This window comes from Hydra vulgaris, chromosome 05, assembly GCF_038396675.1.
Source record: "Hydra vulgaris chromosome 05, alternate assembly HydraT2T_AEP".
Taxonomy (NCBI): domain Eukaryota; kingdom Metazoa; phylum Cnidaria; class Hydrozoa; order Anthoathecata; family Hydridae; genus Hydra; species Hydra vulgaris.
Window position 1 is genome coordinate 16,130,533 of NC_088924.1, and position 22,248 is coordinate 16,152,780.

The following is a 22,248-nucleotide window of genomic DNA, read 5'->3' on the forward strand; positions in this document are numbered from 1 at the left end:
TTCTGCTGTAAAAACTTGTCTATTGTTGTAGTTAGGCTTGAAAGCTTCATTTGGATTAAGCCTCTTTTTACGACAATATCTTTTTAAAGTCATTCTATCTATGTTAAACTGACGTGCTACAACATTCAGTTGTGTTCCTTCTAAAACTTTATTAACAGCTACTTTCATTGTTTCACTTGGTATAGCAACTTTATTTGTTTTTTTAATTCTATTTCTAACCATTTTAAGATCTGTAAAAAAATATATCAATAAAAACATATGTTTTTAATAAATGCTAATATTTAACATAATAATATTATGTTAAATATTTTTTAATTATTATGTTAAATATTATTCTTTTGATATTATAAAATAATAGTATTATTATTACTAGCTTATAACATAAGTAGATTTAAAAAATGAAATGCTAAAAGCTATTGTTTGTTTATATATAGTTTTTTTTAAATTATAAATACAATTCCATTCGTTTAACTGTATTGCTTATAAACAAAAACATGGGGCACTTCGTCTTCTATGGGGCACTTTGATCCTCCGATCAATGGGCCCCGCATAGTCAAAGATCAATGTACCCCAATAGGTATAGGTAACATATTGATAGCAATATCTACTGTATAAATTGCAGCCAAATAAAAATTATATAGTATATTATACACCTAACACTTACAAATTTAAAATAAAATTGTTGTTAACCCATACAGACATCTAAATAAAAATATATTTGAATTATAGTACGATTTAAAAAAATCACTTTTTATGACGAAAAACAATATTTTCTTTATTTTTTTTGACGCTGATAACCTTATGAAAAAATATTACGAATAATCAATTAGGGAAGCATAATGGTTAATTAAATTGCAACCTCACTTCTAGTAAGGCAAAAATGAACGAGTAAAAGCCAAAAGATCATACTGCCCCGGCGATCAATGCGCCCCCATCTCCCCTAAACGGTAAAGTTTGTATTGAATTAATAACAAAAAAACAAGTATTTTTGTTTTGGAAAAAAAAAAAGTCGATTTCAAATAAATAACATAAATTACAAGCCATTATTTTTAAATGCGTATAGTTCAAATAGGTTGTATACATATTACATTTACTAGTGAAAACACTTAATATAGTTTCTCGTAAGTTCCTTAAATTTTGTGACACTTTTTGTACAAATGAAATAAATAAAAATTTACCTCGCTATTTTAAAGCCAGTTTAAAGTGTATTACAAATGCTCATTTTAATTTTATATATTTTTTTGTAAAACTATATTGTCAAACAGTTTAAATATATAAACTAATTCCGTAAACTCATAGAACTTTAAAAGTTTATTATAGCTATGCATAAAAATTAAAAATTTTACACTTTTTTGAAAGAAAAAAAAAATTTATTACAGAATTTTCAAAATCGCAACTGATTTTCGCGGTTTCAAAAGATACTAATTTTACTCAAAACAATTTTCAAAATAGTAAAATATGACTTTGACTATGATGAATATTTTTTTTTTTTTTAGATTTTGTGGACCACCTAGCCTACTGTGCAATGGCTCAGTCGATTAGAACTACACTCGCTACAATGTAAAATACTGCAAAATGGGTTCGAATCCCGCTGGTTATCTTGTGCGGTACTTATGCAATTTATGTAACTACTGGATGGGGGTTGCCGCCAGAGACGATTTAACAAATAAAATGAGGGCGGTGGGGGAAGGGATTAATCCTTAAATAATACCGACTGATTCCCCAAAATAAAAAGGTCCTTAAAACTAAAATTTACCCGACTGAATTATGTCTAATACCTGACTACCCGACTATATTTGTCAAAAAAACGACTATAACTTGAAAATCACCTTCCAGTTGCTTCCAGGCTTTCTGACTGTGATTGCTGGAATGTTAACATGATCCTTCAAATAATTTTTGTTTAGTAGTTTAATAAAAAAACAGACAATGCAAAAACATTCTCTAAAAAAAAATAGAACTTCTCATAGAAAAAAGTATGGTGCCGAAATTGATTAAACGCTTGAATGAGTACTTGAAACAAACCAATGCGCACCACAGATCTTACCGGGATTTAACAGTTGTAGTATTTTGTCCAAAAAAATAGTCAATGTAAAATAAAAATGATTTTGTAATGTTTAAATTAAAAGTTATAAAATAACGCTCACGAAGATGTCAAGGTACCGTTTTATAATTAGCATGTAAAAGCCTTTTTTTCTACGCATGGTTGTTTTAATTACTTTGCATGCTGAGTATTAATTGATTTTTAACTTAAAGTATATTGAATAAAAATTTTAAATCACCGGAACGAAAAGTTCTTTAAAATTTTGATAAAACTCTGAACAACGATCACATAAAGACCCTAAGCAGATCTAAGCGTTGTTTATTTGCAAAAAATATTTTATTGAATATAAATAATAAAATAAGACTTTGTTATGTTTTTATATTTGTTATGTTTTCTGTATTTGTTTATTAAATAAACAAAAACCTTTTTTTCAAGACGGTACGGTATATTAAACTGGAGAAACCAAAATAGGTTTTTTGATAAACCTAGTTAAAAAATGGCTTTACCTGAAAGAAATTTTTTAAAACTACTTTCAGATATTTATATAATTATACTTTTTACAATAAAAAGAAATTCAGCTTTTATTAATTTTTTTTGGAAACTTCTATCCATTCCGGAGAAACTGGGATCTAATATTTAGCTCCTTTGGTCAATGTTTGTCATATGAAATGAAACTGCTACTTTGGCAGCAAATTTAGCAGCATCAAGTTTTAAATTTTTGCCTCACTTTGGGCATCAAGTGCAAACTTTTTTTGGTGTTAATTATGTAATAAAATATGTAATTATGTAATCAAATATGTAATTATGTAATCAAATATGTAATTATGTAATAAAATATAATTTCATTATATAATTTATGATAATAATTTCAATTTGTTGATATCTTCATTTGAAAAAAATCTTTGTTTGCTTTTTTTAAATTTAACAATTCGAATTCATAAACTCATTTATATAATTCGAATTCATAAACTTCATCTTTAGTCTTAAAGACAATTTGCCAAAAACAAGCAACAGTAATAATTGAATGACACACTCTAAACTAATGAACAAAAATCTTTCTGCTTTTCTGTTCGGCAAGCTCGCCTCTTTTTTCGTTAAAATTCATTTTTTTTAAATAATTTTAAGTTATAGTTCGACTAAAAAATCAAAACGGCTGTAAAGCATTGTTGATTAGAGAATATTTTTTACTCTTTTAAGAGTAGAGAATAATCTCAAAGCAACACAACTTGTACTGGAAATAGTGAGAAACAATCAATATGATACATAAATATTCGGAAATATATAAATAATATACAGTGTCAACCTAGTATGGATGCAGCACTGTTTGGAGTTTAAAATATCTGACTTCCAGACATTGAGCAGCACCAATCCGTTATATGTTTATACTTATGTCAAATAAGGATTTAAGGACTTCTGGGAGTACCTTAATAACTATAACAAAAAAAAAAGGTTTCAGATTGTATTATGTCCAGCAAACTTTGAAACAGATTAATAGGTCTCTAAAACATATAAACTATGCAAAACGAAGTATAATAATGTAAAGTTGCTAAAATTAATAAAATAACCATTTCAACTACCAACAAAACATGTTTGTTTTTTTTAGGTTATTTAGGTGCTCCCAGAAGTCCATACGGTCTTATCACGGAGCACCGCAGCAGAGCATTTAACTAGAAGTTCACACTTTCTTCCTTACCAATATCGCTTATTGGGCTAGAGCCGGCGTCGAATCTCTGGTTCTGATTGACTGGTTCTGAGCCGGAGCTCTAACCACTGCACCACGGCTGCTCAAACAGTTTTAACTGTTTTAACTGTAACAAAATCCAAACTTAATTGCTTTTAAAATTTTGGGCTTAGATTTTCACTTTTTGGTAATAACAGTGTTGTATGTGGAATCATATGCCATGCTTCAACACATTTTTTGAAACCCATTTTACTGTTGCAAATATAACTCTTAACAAGGTGTTATCTCTTAAAAGAGATTTTTTTTGTAAATTTGTAAAACATCCTTAAAATGCAAACATTTGTTAAAATAGTAGTAACTTAAGAAACAAATACAAATTAACAAACACGTAAAATATTTTGACTAAAAAATTTTTTGTGGGGAAGGGAATCTTGGACCCAGTAGCCACGGCACTGACTATAATAATAATAACTTTACTAATTACTATGAACTCATAAATATGAGAAATGTTTCAAATAAATATGAACAAATTTGGCAAATAGCACAGTTTTGCTATAACCGTGTTATTTGCCAACTTTGTGATATATTCTTTGAGAAAAATACACTTAATCTAACAAAGGCTAAGAAAATAGCCAAAAAAGATTACCAAAAAACACCCCAGAACAGATCATTCTACTATATTTGTTAATCCTGTTGCTTTAAATCAAGTTAATTTAAAATATATGTAATTTCTATCTAAGGCACCTTCAACCATATCACATTTACTACATACTACAATTAAGGTCAATTATTCAATCTTGAAAAAAAATTTAAGAGAGCAGAGACACAGTTACAAGTTTGCATAAGTTTTGTTTTTTACATGTAAAAGATCTCCAAAAAAAAAAAAATGGATTAAATGCATGTTGCAAAGCAAAAAGCTGTTGTTTCGAAGTTCTCAACAATAAGTGACTTAAATGTCTTTGCTAGATTTAGTTGATGGCATCTTAGATGGCAAATTCTCGTAATTTATTGATGATTTTAAACATTCTTTACTTACTTTTTTAAAAAAAGCTAAATTGTTGCAATTAAATGTCTGTCAACGGATGCTACTGCAACATTAGTTTTCTATACAAAAAAAATGTTTTTGCAAATAAGCTGTTTTTTTTTTGTTTAAATTATTCAGTGAAACTTTCTTTAGTTATATGGTGAGAATAAACGTTTGGCGAGGTTCATACCAACCAAGCTTATTCAAGAAATTTTTGGTAAATGAATGGATGGTTTTGGCTTAACCTATCTAAGCAATATGTTGAGATATCGCCTAAATAGGTTAAGACACATTACTGATCCGTGTTAAAAATAAGTGTTTAAATTTTTTGAAAATAAGCAAAATAACAGTAACTCCACGTCACTTACTGCTTATTTGCTACTTATTGGGTTTTTTTATTTATATTTTTGCCTCTAGTTTCACAAAAATTAAAGACTTACTGTTTATTTTCTTAATTTCAAATGCTTATTTTCAATATTAAATATTGGATATACTGTTTTTTTACTGCGAAAAATAGTACAAAACCATATAGTTAACGTAGCATTATCTCAATTTTGACCAAAATTGAAGATACTGCTTTTTCGCTTTGCACGACAGTAGTGTAGATTGTAACATTTATGCCTTAGAGATTGCAGATTCTTCAATAACGGTTTATGCTGACTCAAGCCCATCATTTTAATGAGTTGACATCAATAGTGCCAAAATAACAGACAAATAAAATATTACTCATGGTGTTCTCAGCACTAATTTGTTTGCATCCAGCTTCAATATTGGTCTCTGTGTTTCAATCTTTTAATGCTAAATAGTTCGAGCGTTAGCTGAAGAACCAATTAGTTCAAGGTTAGATTCCTGCTCTAAACGTATAAACAACATTGGTTAAATTCTTTGTTAAATGCTCTTTCGTGGTGCTCTGTGACATAACCTTTGAACCTCTTTAGTTTAAGGTGGTAGGGATATAAATAATGATCCGAAAAAAATTTTTGATGGTAGAATTTCACTTTTTAGTATGCCTATTTTCATGCAACAAACGTTAGAAAGGATAAAATATATTTTTTGGTTTATATTTAAACCTTAAAACACTCTTAAGTAGTACTCAATTCCATAGCAACGCCCATAGTTACCATAAACTGAAGTTTGTTCTTTATTTTTCTTTCATGTGTGCCATTAATTTTTACTCTGAACATTTACAAGAGTGTATCTGCTACGTCTTTAGCGGTCTAAATATCTAAATTTGAAGTCACAAACATTTAAAAGATAAATAAGCTGATAAGTTGTTAGAGTTGTACATTTTATACTTTATTTATTTTTTTTTCTTATTTACTAATATTTTTTCTTTAAAGAACTTTAAATTTGCAATGGAACCTCATGAAGATATTAATAAAAATAAGAATATAAAAAAACACCTCAAAAAAGTTAAAAAAAAACTTTTCTTGGATCAAAAAAAATCTACTTGAGCGTCATAAATTTTGCCCTTGAGACACAAACTCTCGGTGTCTCAAGAGCAATAGTCTACTTCTACCCATTTTTAAGGATATAATAGATGTAGATTTATTAAACAAATGTTTACATGGAAAAATTTAGAACGCAAATGAGACTTTAAACGGAATTATATGGTCAAAGTTACCAAATACTGTATTTGTTGGCAGGAAAACCATAAAAATGGGTGCATTTTCAGGGTGGACGAAAAGAAATATTGAAAGTTTTAAAACACTTTGAGTTAAAAGAATAAATTTCAAAAGCTGTTGCATCAAATTTAGAAAACTCATGCATTAAGCGAATAGAAATAAAGTTTACAAATGCAAAGAAAAAGCGTTGAAAATAATTGCGAACCAGAAAAAAAAGATTTTGTCATAAAATAAATGAAAAAGAATTATTAGATTCATATCATACTGAGTCTAAGAAAAAGTTATTTACTGAGTAGATAACATATTTCTTGTTCATTTTTTGTTTTTTTTTGTTTTTTTCGATTTTTTACATACTTGTCATATTTCAAGAAAATAATAACTTGAGATTTTGATTTGAAATTTTAAAGTTGTGTTAATGTTGATTTATTACTCCGGATGACCCATAGATTTTGCTTAAAACAATGAATATCTTAATTCGCACTTAAGTGCGAATTTGTAACAACATTTGTTGATAAAAAGTAGTATTTTTACAAAAAAATCAATAACTCTTAGAGTAAAGTTATTTTTGCAAACCCAATCGGTCATCCGGAGTATAATGTAATAGGATATAAATGTGCGAAATATGTCATCCGAAGTATAATGTAATATAACATAAATGTGTGAAATATGTCATCCGGAGTATAATGTAATATGATATAAATGTGCAAAATAATTTTCAATTTTGCTTTCGTTTTATTAATTTATGATGTTTCAACAACATTTTATCAAAATAAGTTTAATACATTTTCCGCCATTATAGATTTTCTTTTTGAAAAACACATTAATTTTTATAAAACTATTTCTTTTAATGTATTTAACAGTTTTAATAAACTAAAATAAGTTACAATGACGAAAGTAGCTTATTTACCTCCCTACCACCTAAGCAAAAGAAATAATGGTGTTTTTATATTCTTAAAATCAATTTACATTAGGGATTTTATCTTATTTATTGAGACGTTTGAGTAAATGATTCCCTAATGATTGCTTTGATCCAAAGTAACAAAAACTTTATTGAGGCAGTCAGTTGTATGTATAACACAATGGCAAATCATAGTTACAGTAATTTGAAGCTCTGCTTTTTTTAATATCTTCTGTTAAACTTTTATAAGTGAAAATAATCTATTGATAAAGTGCTTTGTTTGTATTTAAAAATTATTATATAACAAGATTGGTCATTTAAAGCCTAATAGTGCAGTAACACCATTTACAACATGTCTTATGAGTACCATCTCCAACCATCTAAACCCATGGAAACTTTTGCTACCATAAGATTTTATATATACACTTAATATCATAAAGACTTTTCCATTTTTTTGAAGACTTGGTGGATAAAAAATACATTTAGATTCTGCAAATAAATAAAATGAAACTGCTGTTCTTGTTTGTTTTTTTAATAATATCTATGTTTAAAACAACATTTAACTAGTTATATAATTCTTAGTTATATGATTTATATGTACTATATCAGCATTAATAGAAAAGACGTTATTAAAACTAAAAAATAATATTTAACACCTCAATCAAAAAATAAAATAATGGATGAAAAAAGATGAAGTTTTTAAAGCAAAAAAACGATTAACAGACGACTTAAAAGATTGCAAGTAATACGAATAAGGAAAACAAGATAAAGCAAGCAAATTCCAAAAGAACTTATGTTCGAGAAAAAAACTTAACGATAAGAATTTTTAGAGCTCTTAGGAGCAGTCACAGTAAAAGGATGAGACTTGAAGAATTGAATGACGAAAAACATGAGAATGAATTTTAATCGATGGCTCAAGACACGCTAGCTCTTTAGAGCAGCGCCCATTGTAGTATTTATAGAAAACAGAAATAGAAGCAACATTACGACAATGTGATAATGGTTAGAAGTTGGCTGCAAGAGCAGGCGAAACTATGTTTACGCGATTTTGTACCTTGTCTAAAAGAGAAAGATCCGATCCAGAATTGGCAGCAGTATTTCATACAAGGGTGGATTTGAGATTTATAGAGATAAAGAATAGAGTAGGAGTAAGAAAAAGACAAGCACGATAAACAGATGCAACCTTAGCATAATTTTGCAATGGATTTGATATGGTTTCCAAGAAAGATCAGAAGTAAGAGTTAATCCTAGAAAACTAAGGGAAGATGGCTCATCAGATACATTACCGTTAATAAATATAGGAGCAGATCTAAATTTTTGTTATAACAATTAGCTGAAAGAAATTGACAACCCCATGCTATAGCAGAAGTAAGATCCTTTTTAAGCTTAAATGCCCCCTCCAAGCAATCAAAGAGTGATGGCTAAAAGGCCTCCAAGCAATCAAAGAGTGATGGATAAAAATATCAAGACAAGTATAAATGGTAGTATCATAAGGAAAAAATGCCACATTAGATGTGAGAATTTCATGGGTATTGGTAATTTAAATTAAAAAGAGGGTCAAGGATAGAACCTTGAAGAATTCCTGAAATTACAGGAAATGAAGAAGCTGTTCATCGAGAAAAACTTTTATACTACGATTGGTAAGAAAGGATTCGATAATCTTAAAGATGTTACCTGATACACCGTAAAAAAAGAGAGCTTATGGAGAAGACAAAGCTTGCCAAAGTTTATTAAAGACTTTAGAAATGTCGAGAGCAGTGGCCTTAACCTCTCCGCCTCTATCTAATGCCTTATTCTCTCCACCACAATCCGAGAGGGATAACCTTAAAGTTACTACCTAAATGAATAACTCCTAACGTAACAACCTTAGTGGAGTTAGAAATAAAAAAGTTGTATAGTTAAAAATTTATGTTGAATCTACAATTTCAAGATTTACTCATAAGCCTTTTCAAAATTTAGTTTGAAAATAAAATCGCTTTAGAGTTCATCAATTCACATGAGGTTTGCAATTGTCTTTTTTTTTCCGTTGGAGAGAGCCGCGCTAAGCTGAATAAAGTAAATATTTTCATTTTGTTTTCCTCCGGAAAAAGAAGGACAATTGCAGACCTAATTCACACGGAACGTCCAAGCTAGTTTTGTTGAACATCACTTCAAAAACTTCAATATTTAACTCTTTATAATCAACAAATTGGTTTTAAGATACAGCAACGTGCTTACAACAACCCTTGCACCAGCTTAAGTATTGAGCTTTCAAAGTGTAATAAAGAACTTTATTGCATAAAGAACTTCATTAGTCTCGTGCAACTTTATATAATTTTTGTATAGAGTATGCTTCATAAAACAGCAAAGTTAAATTTTACGAGAAACGCATTTATAGAACTTTTAGTGTTTTAACACATGCACTTTTTTCTTCCATTTCTTTAATTTAACAACAGATAAAAGCTCATTACAAGTGTTGTTACAACTTTTAAATAGTTCGACTGCCGAACTATTTAAAAGTTGTAACAACACTTGTAATGAGCTTTTATCTGTTTAAATCAACTAATATATTTCCTAAAGTTACCGACTTATAGATTTTTTTTTTTTTTAATTATTTTTATTACATTTTAAATAAGCTTTTCATCACAATATATAAAATACAAATATATAATATAATAAAAGTATATAAAAATATATATATATATAATGATCGTTATTAAAAAGTAAACGAACGCGGGGACTTGTAGAAGACCATACGGTCTTGTCGTCGAGTACCGCTAAGAAATGTCTACGTTAAAATTTATAAGATATTTACAAGATAAAAAAATAAGTAACGAAGTAAAAGACTTAAAATATTCCGTTATAAATGCAAGATGCATTATATCTATGATATATGTAGATTACAGTTATCAATGATACATATATAATTTTTATAAATTCATATTTAAATAGAGGGTAAAAAGGAAGATCGCTAAAAAATGTCAGAAGTATATTGTTAAATCTTCCATTGTAAAAATGAGTTCTTTAAGCTTTCGTTTAAAAGAAAAGTAGTTACTTTGATGAATAAAATCCTCAGTAAAATTTTTTATAACTATTTAATTCCATACGAATGATCCGCGATTATCAATACAAAATTGAAACAGATTTGTTTAAAAAATGGGCTGCTTAATAAAATTATGATTGCGTTGATCATTAACATTTGCGTTATCATTGACATTTTTGACTAAATGTCAATGATAACGCAATTAGCTTTTTTTTTTTGAAATAATTGCGATTAAATAATAAAGTCATTTATATTCGTTTTTTATTTTTCAACATCAAATCATTAAATAATAATGGAACAAAGCAATACGAGTAACGAGACAATTTATAACTAGACCAATGATTTAGACCGTCTTAAATACTTGCTAAATATTAAAAAGTCTATTCAATCATATTTACAATGTGATTGCATAAAAGACATTTAGATTTTGTAGCTTTAAAATTTAATTTTGCTCTAGGGCCCCCCGAGCCAGCTTGAAACTGTCCTCTATGAAATGAAAATCACAAGCATCAAGTATACAAAAGAAAAAAAAATAATGAAACATAATCGAACGTTTAATTAAGTGTAAATAATGCTAATAAATATAATACGATGAATTAGATGAAACTTTAAGAGAGTAAACAAAAAACTAGTTATTGTTATGAAATTGATAAACAAAAATTAAAGATTGAAAATCAGTTGAAAAGTTAAAATAAAAAGATATAAGGATTTTAAGATTTTTACTCAATTAAATCGCGATTCGTAGGAAGTCCATAGTCGATTAAACTGACTATTAGATTTTTTTAAGTCGACTAATTTTGACTTTCGACAAGCCAACTTTGAGTCGATTCAGTCGAAGTCGATAACAACACTACTCCTTAACATGATAGACTTTATAAAAATATTGAGATTTTTGATAGCGAAATTTTTTTTTGTTTAAGTAAGTTTTTATAGCTTTCAAATATTTAAAGGTATACTGAAATATAATGAATTTCTTATATTGATAATAACAAAAGATTATCACTATTCCAATATTCATTTTGGAAATAGCTCTTTTTCATTTTTATTTTATATTTTAACAAATACCTCCATGCTCAAATGCTCATTTTTATTTTCACATGCCTCTATTTCAACAGTATTAACTCGCGTATAAATTTTCTTACTCTCAGCCTGTACGGTTTTAAAATACCGCACGACGTCATCTTTACGCGGATCAACGACCGATGCATTTGTCGCGTTGCCAATGCCAATGTTGTTGTTGAATAAAATTCCCATTCATTAGGAAGTGATATTAAGTTAAATCATAGTCATAAGAAATAGATCTATTTCTTATAAAGAAATAGATCTATTTTTTATGACTATTGTTAAATTTATTCCACATTAATAATGAAAAGTATAATAGAAAAAAAAACACAAAAAACAAACAAACAAGAAGCTGTATAATATCAATTTTTAAGCTACAAGTACAATATGTTTATCATAAACATACAACTACATAAACTTTATGTAGCTGAAGCCTAAAGAAAAATACATTACAAATAGTTTTATTATCTTACATCCGATCAAATGTTTAACTAAACCTTTATAATTAAAGATGCCCCACATTTGGATAAAAAAAAATTAAAATATAAGTAAAAAATACTAACAAATTTTACTTCAGAAATAATGTACAAAACTAATATTGTAGACTCTTTATTAGCAGAGAACATTAATGACTTTGAAGTTAATTTTTTTTAGTGTGCAATTTAATGAATAAATTAGTATTGTACTAGATGATTTTTATTTCTCCTAATCAAATTGTTTACCTAGAGCCAATATAATAATTAAGTAATCATTATAAAGTCTAACATTACGTTACTCCCGAAATTATCTCTTATTAACTTTTTATCAAATTTAAAATGACAGTATTAATGTTTTAGAAATGACGATATAATTAAAAACAAGTCTTTATAGTGCTTAACTAAATTAACACACTTTATTGGTTTTATAAAGCCTTATTAGAAACAATAAGCAGTTTAAAGAACTCTATTTATAATCAAAGCTAATGTTTTAAATTATTCAAAGTCTTTTAAAAAAATATTCTTAAATACCTTTGGCATTTGGGGTCCATTACCTTTTGTTATTATATTGTAAACTTTTGTTGAACAAAATTAAAGCAAACCTTAGGCACACTACGAGTTCATATCATGAAGCGTGAATATGGAATGATTGTAAATTTTTAAGAATAAAATCATAAGAAAACAAAGAAAATAAGTCTATTACATTTTATTAGTTTATGTTTGTTTATTGTTTTATTTTGTTTTTAAAAGTATACATTTGTTGGGCTTGTTGCGTGGAGGCTTTTTAAACATTAGGAATGTTAATTGAGATAATAAAAGAAAATTGCTGCCCCATGCCAAACCCTCAGTCAATGTAGCAGCACTTTCTTGTAACAGCAGGCTATTAGATAGTCGATGTAGCAGCATATATATATATAAATATATATATATTTATATATATAAATATATATATATATATATATATATATAAATATATATATATATATATATAAATATATATATATATATTTATATATATATACATATTTATATATATATACATATTTATATATATATATATATATATATATATATATATATATATATATATATATATATATATATATATATATAAATATATATATATATATATATATAAATATATATATATAAAAATATATATATATAAATATATATATATATATATATATATATATATATATAAATATATATATATATATATATAAATATATATATATATATATATATATGTATATATATATATATATATATATATATATATATATATATATATATATATATATATATATATATATATATATATATATATATATATATATATATATATATATATATATATATATATATAATGTGTATACATGTATTATATATTTTGCCCATAAACCATGACTTTTCCATGCCAGCTAAGAATGTATATGTATTCAAGAATTTGATTTCTTAATTTTATATCCTATGAACTTGTGACCTTTTATTTTTTTTACACAAAATTGTGTAAACTGCCTAATTTCAAAGTCAGATACTTTAAAGTCATTTTGTTACTATTTTCTTATAATTCAATATATTATTTTATGCTTTGATTTTTTTAATAAAGTAACCAGATGTTACAATAATAATTGAAAGTAATAAGAAAAGAAATCAAAGAAAACTTTTTTGTTATAGCTCCAAAAAAAAACATGTATGAATGTTAATGAACATGTGTAGAATTGTTCTTAGCTTAGTAAAATAATGTTACAAAATGTTTAAAGAAAAACTAAATATAGTTATACTTCTGCAGATATGATAATGTTAAAGATTAAAATATTATTGAAAGATTTAAAGATAAGTATAAAGTCTATTTAAGCATAATGTCTATTTAAGTATAATGTCTATTTAAAAATTTCTTTTGCAATCCTATTACATGGTTCTAAATTAGAGTTAATTGACTAAAGCTGAGAATCCATCAACGTGAATACTGGATAAAAAAGTTGACTTATTTTGCCAGGCACAGTAAAAAAAGAGCTGATCACCTACCTAAATTTATTATAAGTTACCTTTTACAGAAGTAATACAAGCTTGCTTTCCAGCTTGCAATTAAAATAATAATATTTGATTAATTAATAGTTTTCAAATCTTATTTTACTAATTTACCTGAAGCTACTAGATTAAGTTAAGCAAACAGTTCTAATATAAATATTTTATTATTTTTCAAAAATATGCAACGTCTTTATAGCTACTAATTCTCACCAAATGATATTTAATAGTATTTATGTAATAATTTTTTTATAGTATATTCTACTTTTAATTTTTTCTTGTAAAAATGTTATCTTACATTTCCTAATAGGAGCACCCATAGAAAGTGCAGGAGATTCCAAATCAAGTAGTCTGATAAAAGAAAAAAACTTTGTCAAATTTGTGCAACATTTTTATGCAATATAACATGCACTAAAGATGCATTCTTTATTGCTAATTGACATTTATGGAATCTGTCTTTTGCAGTATTAAACATTGAGGTTTTGAGGCAAAAAAAATAAAGAATTAATTATGCTTGCCACGACATTTCATACACAAATTTTAGCTGTTATATGAGTGAGTTTAGGATTCACTCAAAAATTATATAAACTATGCTGTAACTTAATAGTTGTTAATGAATTATGAAAAAAAAAAACTATTACACTTTATGTTGTGTTATAATATTGCATAAATTTAAAGAATTGCATTTTCACAGGGTGCGTCTTCGAACAATATTCAAGTAATTTTGCTAAAGCATATATATATATATAAAGAATAAGTTCAGGTATTTCTTCTGAAATTGACATTTGAGCTAATTATGTAACTGATTGTCCTAATCTATTCTGAAAAAGTCTGCATACCTTTTTCAATTCAGCTGGAACTATCAAATAAAAGGTTTAAAGTATTCATTTGTATACCAGTTAATCAAAAAAACGTAGGAGAAACCATTTAACTATGAGTTTAACTAACTGGCTTGTCAAAGCATGGCTTGCTAATGATAAAAAAAAAGCTACTTTTAAGACTAAAACTAGCTAAGTTAAAATTAGTTGTTATTTTAAATTAAAATTTATTAAAGTTAAATTTTTGTGAATGGCTGTAAAGAAATGATTAAAGTAGAATCTTCCAAAAAAAAAAGGCAGATACTTAATTGAAAATAAGGAGTACCCTTTTTAATCATTTGCTCATCATCAAGCAGTTCAAGAAAAAACTGAGTTCAATTTCACGTTTGCAAAAAGTGAGTTTAAAAATTAAAAAAAAAAATTATCATAAGTTGTGTTATACTTTGATACATAAATAATTACTTTATTATTGCTATAAATTGTTTATAACTTTATTATCAGAAATTTATTAAAAAAATTAAGTTGTTGGTTGTTACATATCAAGAAATGACTATCCAAAAGAGTTCTCTTTTGGATAGTCACAGTCTTTGTTATTTTTTTCTTTGTTATTTTTTGTTATTTACTTAGAAAATAATTTTACAGATAATTTTATTTAACACAGTGTCATAAAATATTGTAATAGCTATTGCAAATAGTTAAATTATTTTTGTGAAAAGTTTGCTTAAATTTAACTAAAAATAACATATAAGCAGTCTAAAAGGTGCAAAGTGTGACAAATTAAACTGGCTCATCCATACTAATAAACATTATTAGATGATAATTTTAGTTGATTTTGTTATTTATTATGTTAAAATTAAAATAGACACTATTTATTATGTTAAAATAAAGAGAGAAATAAAAAAAAGAAAAATATATCTAATATATATAATTTTTTTTTTATGATGGCAAAAATTGATATAAATATGTTTTATTTAGTTTTGGAATTGTTTCTCTTATATTATTCGCCATATCTTATACAGATTGCAAATTTCACAAAAATAAAAAAAGTCATATAAATGCTACATTTGAACACACCAGTCATAATAGTGATAGTTTTTCAAATAAATATGAAGGTAAACAGACATTGTCTTATTCAGTACCTAAATCTGCTTTTGGAGCATTTAATCCTAATAAAGAAAAAGAAACTTTTTTTTTTGATTCTGATGGAGATTTCGATAACTTTGACACTGCATCAAAAGATTTTTTGCGCTCCTTCATACCAAAAAGTATGCTTAAAAACCAATTAATTAAAACAAATAGTAAAATTCAAAACGAGTTTTTTAATAACGTTCACAATACAGATGGAATGGAGCTTGGATCAATGGAAATGGATCCTGATTACATTTTATATAAATCACGTGATATGAAAAGAGGTTTTAATAACAGCAATCCCAATTTACCAGAAAATAAAAATGTTACAGAGGAATTTATAAGCAGCCATGATTCAGAGGTTTGTTTGTAATACTTTTTGAATATTTCCTGTTGTTCGCAGTATTGCCTGTTTGTTTGCAGCATTAGTATTATAATACTAATAGTTTTTAATTTTAGTACTAATAATAGTATTATAACTAATATTATAGTTTTTATAATTATTATTTATAGTGTTGTTAATGTTATTGTTTTTATTAGTATTATTGTTAATACTGTATTAATCCTACAACTAGTAATAAGGATAATAATAGTAGTTTCATGTATAATAAATAATAATTTAATAATGAACACTTATTTAACTATATATATCCAAGACTGAGTTTCTAATTTAGAAAAATTAACTTTAAATTTGTAAAATTTTTATAGAGGAATGGAAACTATTAGTTTGTAGATTTAAATTGCATTATTTATTTTTATGTTTTTTAATTTTTTTTAAAAAGAACCTTTTTTTTTTAAGATAATAGTTTTGATCTATTTTAAATTAAATTTTTTGGTTTGGTTATTATAGCAATTTTCTCTTGTAAGCATATCCTACAAGAAATATTTCAAATAATAATTCCTCCTGTTGTAGACAATCAAATTTGTTAAATAGTCAATTATTATTAAAAATTATTCATACATTTAACTTTTGAATCTTAATTAAATTTCACTTGGATTACTTCTTTTCAATATTTTTTTATGTACAAAGGATTGTTTATGGTTAAATTTGTATATAGATTATTAAGATTGATTTTGACAAAGAATTTATATACTGTATTTTTTACTCATTGCTAGTTGAATTTTTTTTTAGAATTACAATTTTTTTTATGTTTTTAAAATTTTTTGTTTATCAAGACCATTAAAGTTTATTTTTATACCTTTTTAATTTTAATTTTACATTATAATTCTTTTTAAATATTAATAATACCTGTAATTTAAAAAGTAATTTTGGTTAGGCTCTTATGCAATTTATTAGAGAGCTGGAATTTAAAGTTTGTTTAATTATATATAAAAGAGCCTAAATTCTATGTTTGTGAAAATTAAAAAAAAAATGAACAAAAAAATGTTTGTGGATACTCCTATTTTTTTTTTTAATTTTCACTGCTTCACTTTTTTACTTATTTTCAAAATGCTTAATTTTTTTATTTAAACTCTTATGAATTCTTTTCTTAAAAAAATTCAAAAGAGATCTAATGAAAAAAGATCTTTTTTTGCACTGTAATTATCTACTTCAGATTTTAGTTATCTACTTGTATCTTTTTTTGTCATAACTGTAGAACTGATACTTCAGCGACTTGAACCAAAAGTCTACTATTCAGTCATAACCCAATGTTAGCACCCCTTTAGTAACGTTATTAATTTAAATTTGAGTGTATTCCTTATGCTGCATGTGTAAGTGTGTATGCTGTGTTTATGGCTAAATAATTAGTAAATTACTATCACAATGCCTTATTCTAAATAATTCAGTCTATTAAAAGAAAAAAAAAAAACATATTTTAAATTAAAAAAACAATCCTTATATGTATTAAAGTTACATTTTTAAGAATTTTAAAAAAGCGAAGAAATTTTGCCTAATTTTTGAGGTCCCTATAAGCAGCTTCAATTGAACACAAGCTTCAGAGTCACATATATGCAACATTTTATAGAATCATCAAACATACAAGTCAATTATTTACAATAGTTTCATTGGGTAAGATGAATCTTAGTGGGAGGTTGTCCTTGTTGTAGCAGGAGTCATACAGGTCTTGGAAAACTTTGATCACACACTCACAGCACTGGTTGCTTTGGGCTATGTTGATTAAAGATTTGTATGTTTTCCAGTTTTTTTGCAAGCATCTGAGACCTTTTGGATAGTCATTCAGCACTACAGATAGTTCATCAAAATCTTCAGTGTGGAACATTTGACTGCTAAACAAATGGTCAGTCTATGAGTAGGAAATGAATGAACAGACTTTATGCAGCCTGTTATAGGTTTCAGGCAGAATAATAGCAAGAAAGATTAGAATGGCTCACATGAATAGATCAAGATTTGACCAATCAGGTGGCACTGAGCTGGTAACTGTTAACAATGTCACTTTGATTGCCTCTCTTTCGCTTAGATGAGTGGATGGTTTTGGCACTAACAGGTTTGTCAGTGGAATAACCAACTTAGGCTCTCAATTTGCAGTTTATACAGATTTTCATCCTCTTTGTACAACAATTCACCTTTAACCTTAATGATGTCAAATAGTTCATTTAATGGATTAAAGTTTTGTTTCATTCTGCAGTGCTCATAGTCTTTCAAATGTTTTGCTAATTTTGCACAAATGATATGATCAGATACATGCAGAAAGTTTCTTTGTTTTGCTCCATAGGGCTTTAAGCTCATTAATAATTACACTGGTTCTCTCTCTCTGTTCTTTGGTGGTGGATTCAAGAAATTTGAAACGTCCAGTGACTTGGTTTTTCTGGGGCATGCAACTCCTTTCACTCTAGGATGCTTCCTAAATTTTCACTTTGTCTCTTCTTGATGGTGCTTAAAACTGTATTAAGTTCTTTGTTCAAGTTTCCTTGTTCTACTTGTTGTTAAAAGATCTCCTTTTAAATGACATGTTTTATTCTACTCTGCAACTGAAATAGAAAAGGCCAAAACGTAAAGACACTAATGAAATATTATATGCACAGTTATATGTTTGTTTATAAAGCACAAATATCAGTTTAGCTCACCAAATAATACAAGATCTTTTTTAAATAAGCAATAATAGTGTTGACACAAAGTTAAGCTAATTTAAACTTAACTATCCACTTCGAACACCTCACTTATATATCAGTTTATACCACACTGCAAAACAGCTAAGAAAATTTTACAGCTCTACAGGAGCTTCTCGAATGCACAGCGTTCTACCATATTCTGGAAAATTCCTAACAATTCTCTCAGGACAATAGCGTGAAATTTTTTAGGGGGGTTTATTTTTGTAAAACAAAGAAGTTCAGAGTAAAAAACAAATATTTTGCTTTATTTTAAAAAGCAAAATTTTTGTGAAACAAAGAGCATTTGGTACAAAAAGGAGGATTGATTTGTGCGTGATCTTTTTCAATATTTGATTGAAATAAAGATCATTTTAGTCATTAATAGGCAAAAGTTCATATATTCGTGCTTCAGGAAATAATTTTTGAGAAAAAAAGGTAAAAAGTTATCACCCTAGTTTTTACCAAATTTGATTTATTTAAAACAAAAGTGCAGTATATGTAAGTAAAAAATTAATCAGTCTTAGTCACTCTTTGTAAGACTAATTTGAATTTGGCTGTTTCTTCTTTTGATCTCAGTACTAATGACTACTATCCTTGGTTTGCAAAGACTTTATTTATCATTACACTACAAAGCTTGGCTTCGGTGTATAACCTATGCAACAATTTACCTATTTGTTGAAAAATCAGGTTTGGATCCTTTGACCATGCTTTTATGTGTTTCTGCTTAACACCTCTTTACTCAAATTACCTTTTTTTTTATTCTTTATAATTCCCTTCTCTTTATTCGTCTGCCTTCTGTTGTTGTTATTAATGACTTTACTGCTTATCAAAATGAATGGCTAAACACTTACACCACTGACCCTGCTGGCACTGGCACAATCTCATAACTTCACTGGCACAATCTTATAACTTCTGTGTTTCTCAATCCCTTACTCAGATAGTTAGCTTTGTGACTCGTTTTTCAGACAACATTATTCACTTAACTTCACTCCTCGAGTCTTATCCCTGACCCTATATTGTGTTCTCCTTGTTCTCCTTTAGGTGGTTCCTACTATGCATTGATCTCTATAAATCTTTTATCTCATACTTTTTCTTGGAACTCTATCATTGTGCTATTTACTACAACCCTAAAGCTGACCGGGGTACTTATTGTAATTTTCTTCATGACAGTTCTTGGTCTGATATCTTTTCTCCCTCTGCTAATAAATGCGCCTTCTACGTAATCACTTGGTTCCATGTATCCTTTAATTCTACTTCATGTTTTCACCTTTTTGTGCAGCTATATCTAATCACAATCATTTTTAAAAATCATTTTCACAAATGCCTTTTTATTATGGCAAGAAACCAATGTAAAAAAGTAATGTCTGATGCTAAACTCCATTCCTAATTTACTAAATCTTGCAATCTAAATTTTATCTATGAAATCAGGCTCTAGAGGCTTTTGGAAAATCTTTAAAAGTGTCATTAACAAAGGTAAGTTGAACACTTTAGCTTTAATTGATGGGTCTGAGCTTATTACCTCCCCCAAGAATAAGGCAGAGGTATTTGCAAAGAACTTTTTTTTCTAAATTGACTTTTGAATTATATTGCTTCTGCTGCTAAAGTCATTTCTAAATTAAGTTTTTAAAAAGCTTGTGATGCAGACAACATTCCAATCATTGTCTTAGAAAAGTGTTTTTTAGAAATCTCTTTAATTCTCATTATTCTTCTTGTTTCTTCAGTTCTTCAACTTTTGCAATACTGCCATCATGCTTATCTTGGGAACCTTCTCACCGAGTCCTCTTCATTGCATCTCCTTGGATTACTAATGACCGCTCATGAAAACTATATATACAATCCATTATAAAGTTAGCATGTGCTAATTTTGCTTCTTTTTATCATGCTCTCTTTTATCTTACTCCTGATTTCATTCTCTACCTCTACAAATTTTGTATTCATTTCTGTATGGAATACTTTTGTCATAACTAGTCTGGTTCTTTTAATGATGTTCATTTCCTTCTAGATGAGGTCCAAAAATCCATTGTAAAAGTATTTAGACTTGCTTTATCTACCATGCTTGAGCCTCTCTATTATTGTCATTCTCTATGTTGCATCTCTTTCTCTTTTCTACAAATACCATCACGATTGCTGCGCAAGAAGATGTCTCTAGTTCCATCAAGCAAAACTCATTCTTGCTTGGTTTGTCATTCAGCAAAGATGCATTATTTATTGTATCTGTTTCATCACGTTTTAAAAACTTTTCTTCATCTAGTTTTTACCCTGTACTTTAATGCTTCAGAACTCTTTTTCATCTTTAAGTTTTCCTGACTCATATAACTTTCAACTTTTCAAGTTTTTTATCAACTGTTTCCTTGCTTTTTACCACTATTTTTTGTTTTCTAGTATCTTCTAACTCAGTAATAGTAGTTGCTTGCGGCCTTGTTAGGAATCAATTAGTATTTAAAAAGTATGATATATATATATTTTTTTTGTAATTCACTTCCCCAAGGCCAAGAAGGCCACTACAGATGAGGAGGCTACTTGTGGTTATAACCCTCTCCTAACTCTATAACTCCGAAACACGAACCTTGACAAACAAGGCCGCTGCGCGGAGAAACAAGTTGAGCATAGTACTACCAGGGACGTGGTGGGAATCAAACTCAGAAACTCTCGCTTAAGAAGCGAGCGCTCTACCACTACACCACTACCGCATATATATATATATATATATATATATATATATATATATATATATATATATATACATATATATATATATATATATATATATATATATATATATATTTTTTTTTTTTTTTTTTTTTTTTTTTTAAAAAAGCAAGGTAGGTGAATTTTTCAATTCAAGCACTAACAGGGTCACCATCAATTTGCAACATGGCACTGTTAATACTCTGATATTTTACAGCTGTTGATGCTATCAACCTTTTTGAAAGCTATGCAGAATTCAGGAAATCTTGCTTTCACCCAACCTCAGAATCATTAAAGTGACTTTTAGAGCTGTACCCTCATCAAGAGACAACCAGAAAATTTGCATAATTACTATCATGAAGATACAAAAAAAATCTCATGATCAAACATTAATTATCCTAGGCTAGAAACAATGCAACACAGTTTTACACCTATACCAGCCTAATAGATAAATGTGGGTGGAGGCTGGTCAACTGCATACATTTTCACATAAAGTAGCATAGTACCCTTATAAAATAATTTCACTATATGGCTTTTTTCATACTCAGCCAGATCAGCAAAACCAAAAGCGTTTTTTTTTATGTACAAAATTGTACACATTTATCTAGTATGATGAAAGACTCAAGAATTGTCCCACTCTCTTAAAAAAATTTGAGATTTCTGTGTAAGGAAATCAAAAAAAAAAAATTATTTGTTTATTTTT

The 22,248-nt window shown here is 27.3% G+C and overlaps 1 protein-coding gene across 7 annotated transcripts in view; it reads left to right on the top strand.

Moving 5' to 3' along the window:
* The first annotated feature begins 2,026 nt into the window (after positions 1-2,026).
* Positions 2,027-22,248, top strand: part of LOC136071891 (fibroin heavy chain-like) — a 118,957-nt gene continuing 98,735 nt past the window's right edge. For all 7 annotated transcript variants that reach the window (XM_065797516.1, XM_065797517.1, XM_065797518.1 and 4 more), the window contains exons 1-2: positions 2,027-2,156; positions 15,654-16,167. In XM_065797516.1, the coding sequence (XP_065653588.1) occupies positions 2,149-2,156; positions 15,654-16,167 (522 nt within the window). In that variant the 5' untranslated portion in view covers positions 2,027-2,148. The remainder of the gene's footprint in view (positions 2,157-15,653; positions 16,168-22,248) is intronic.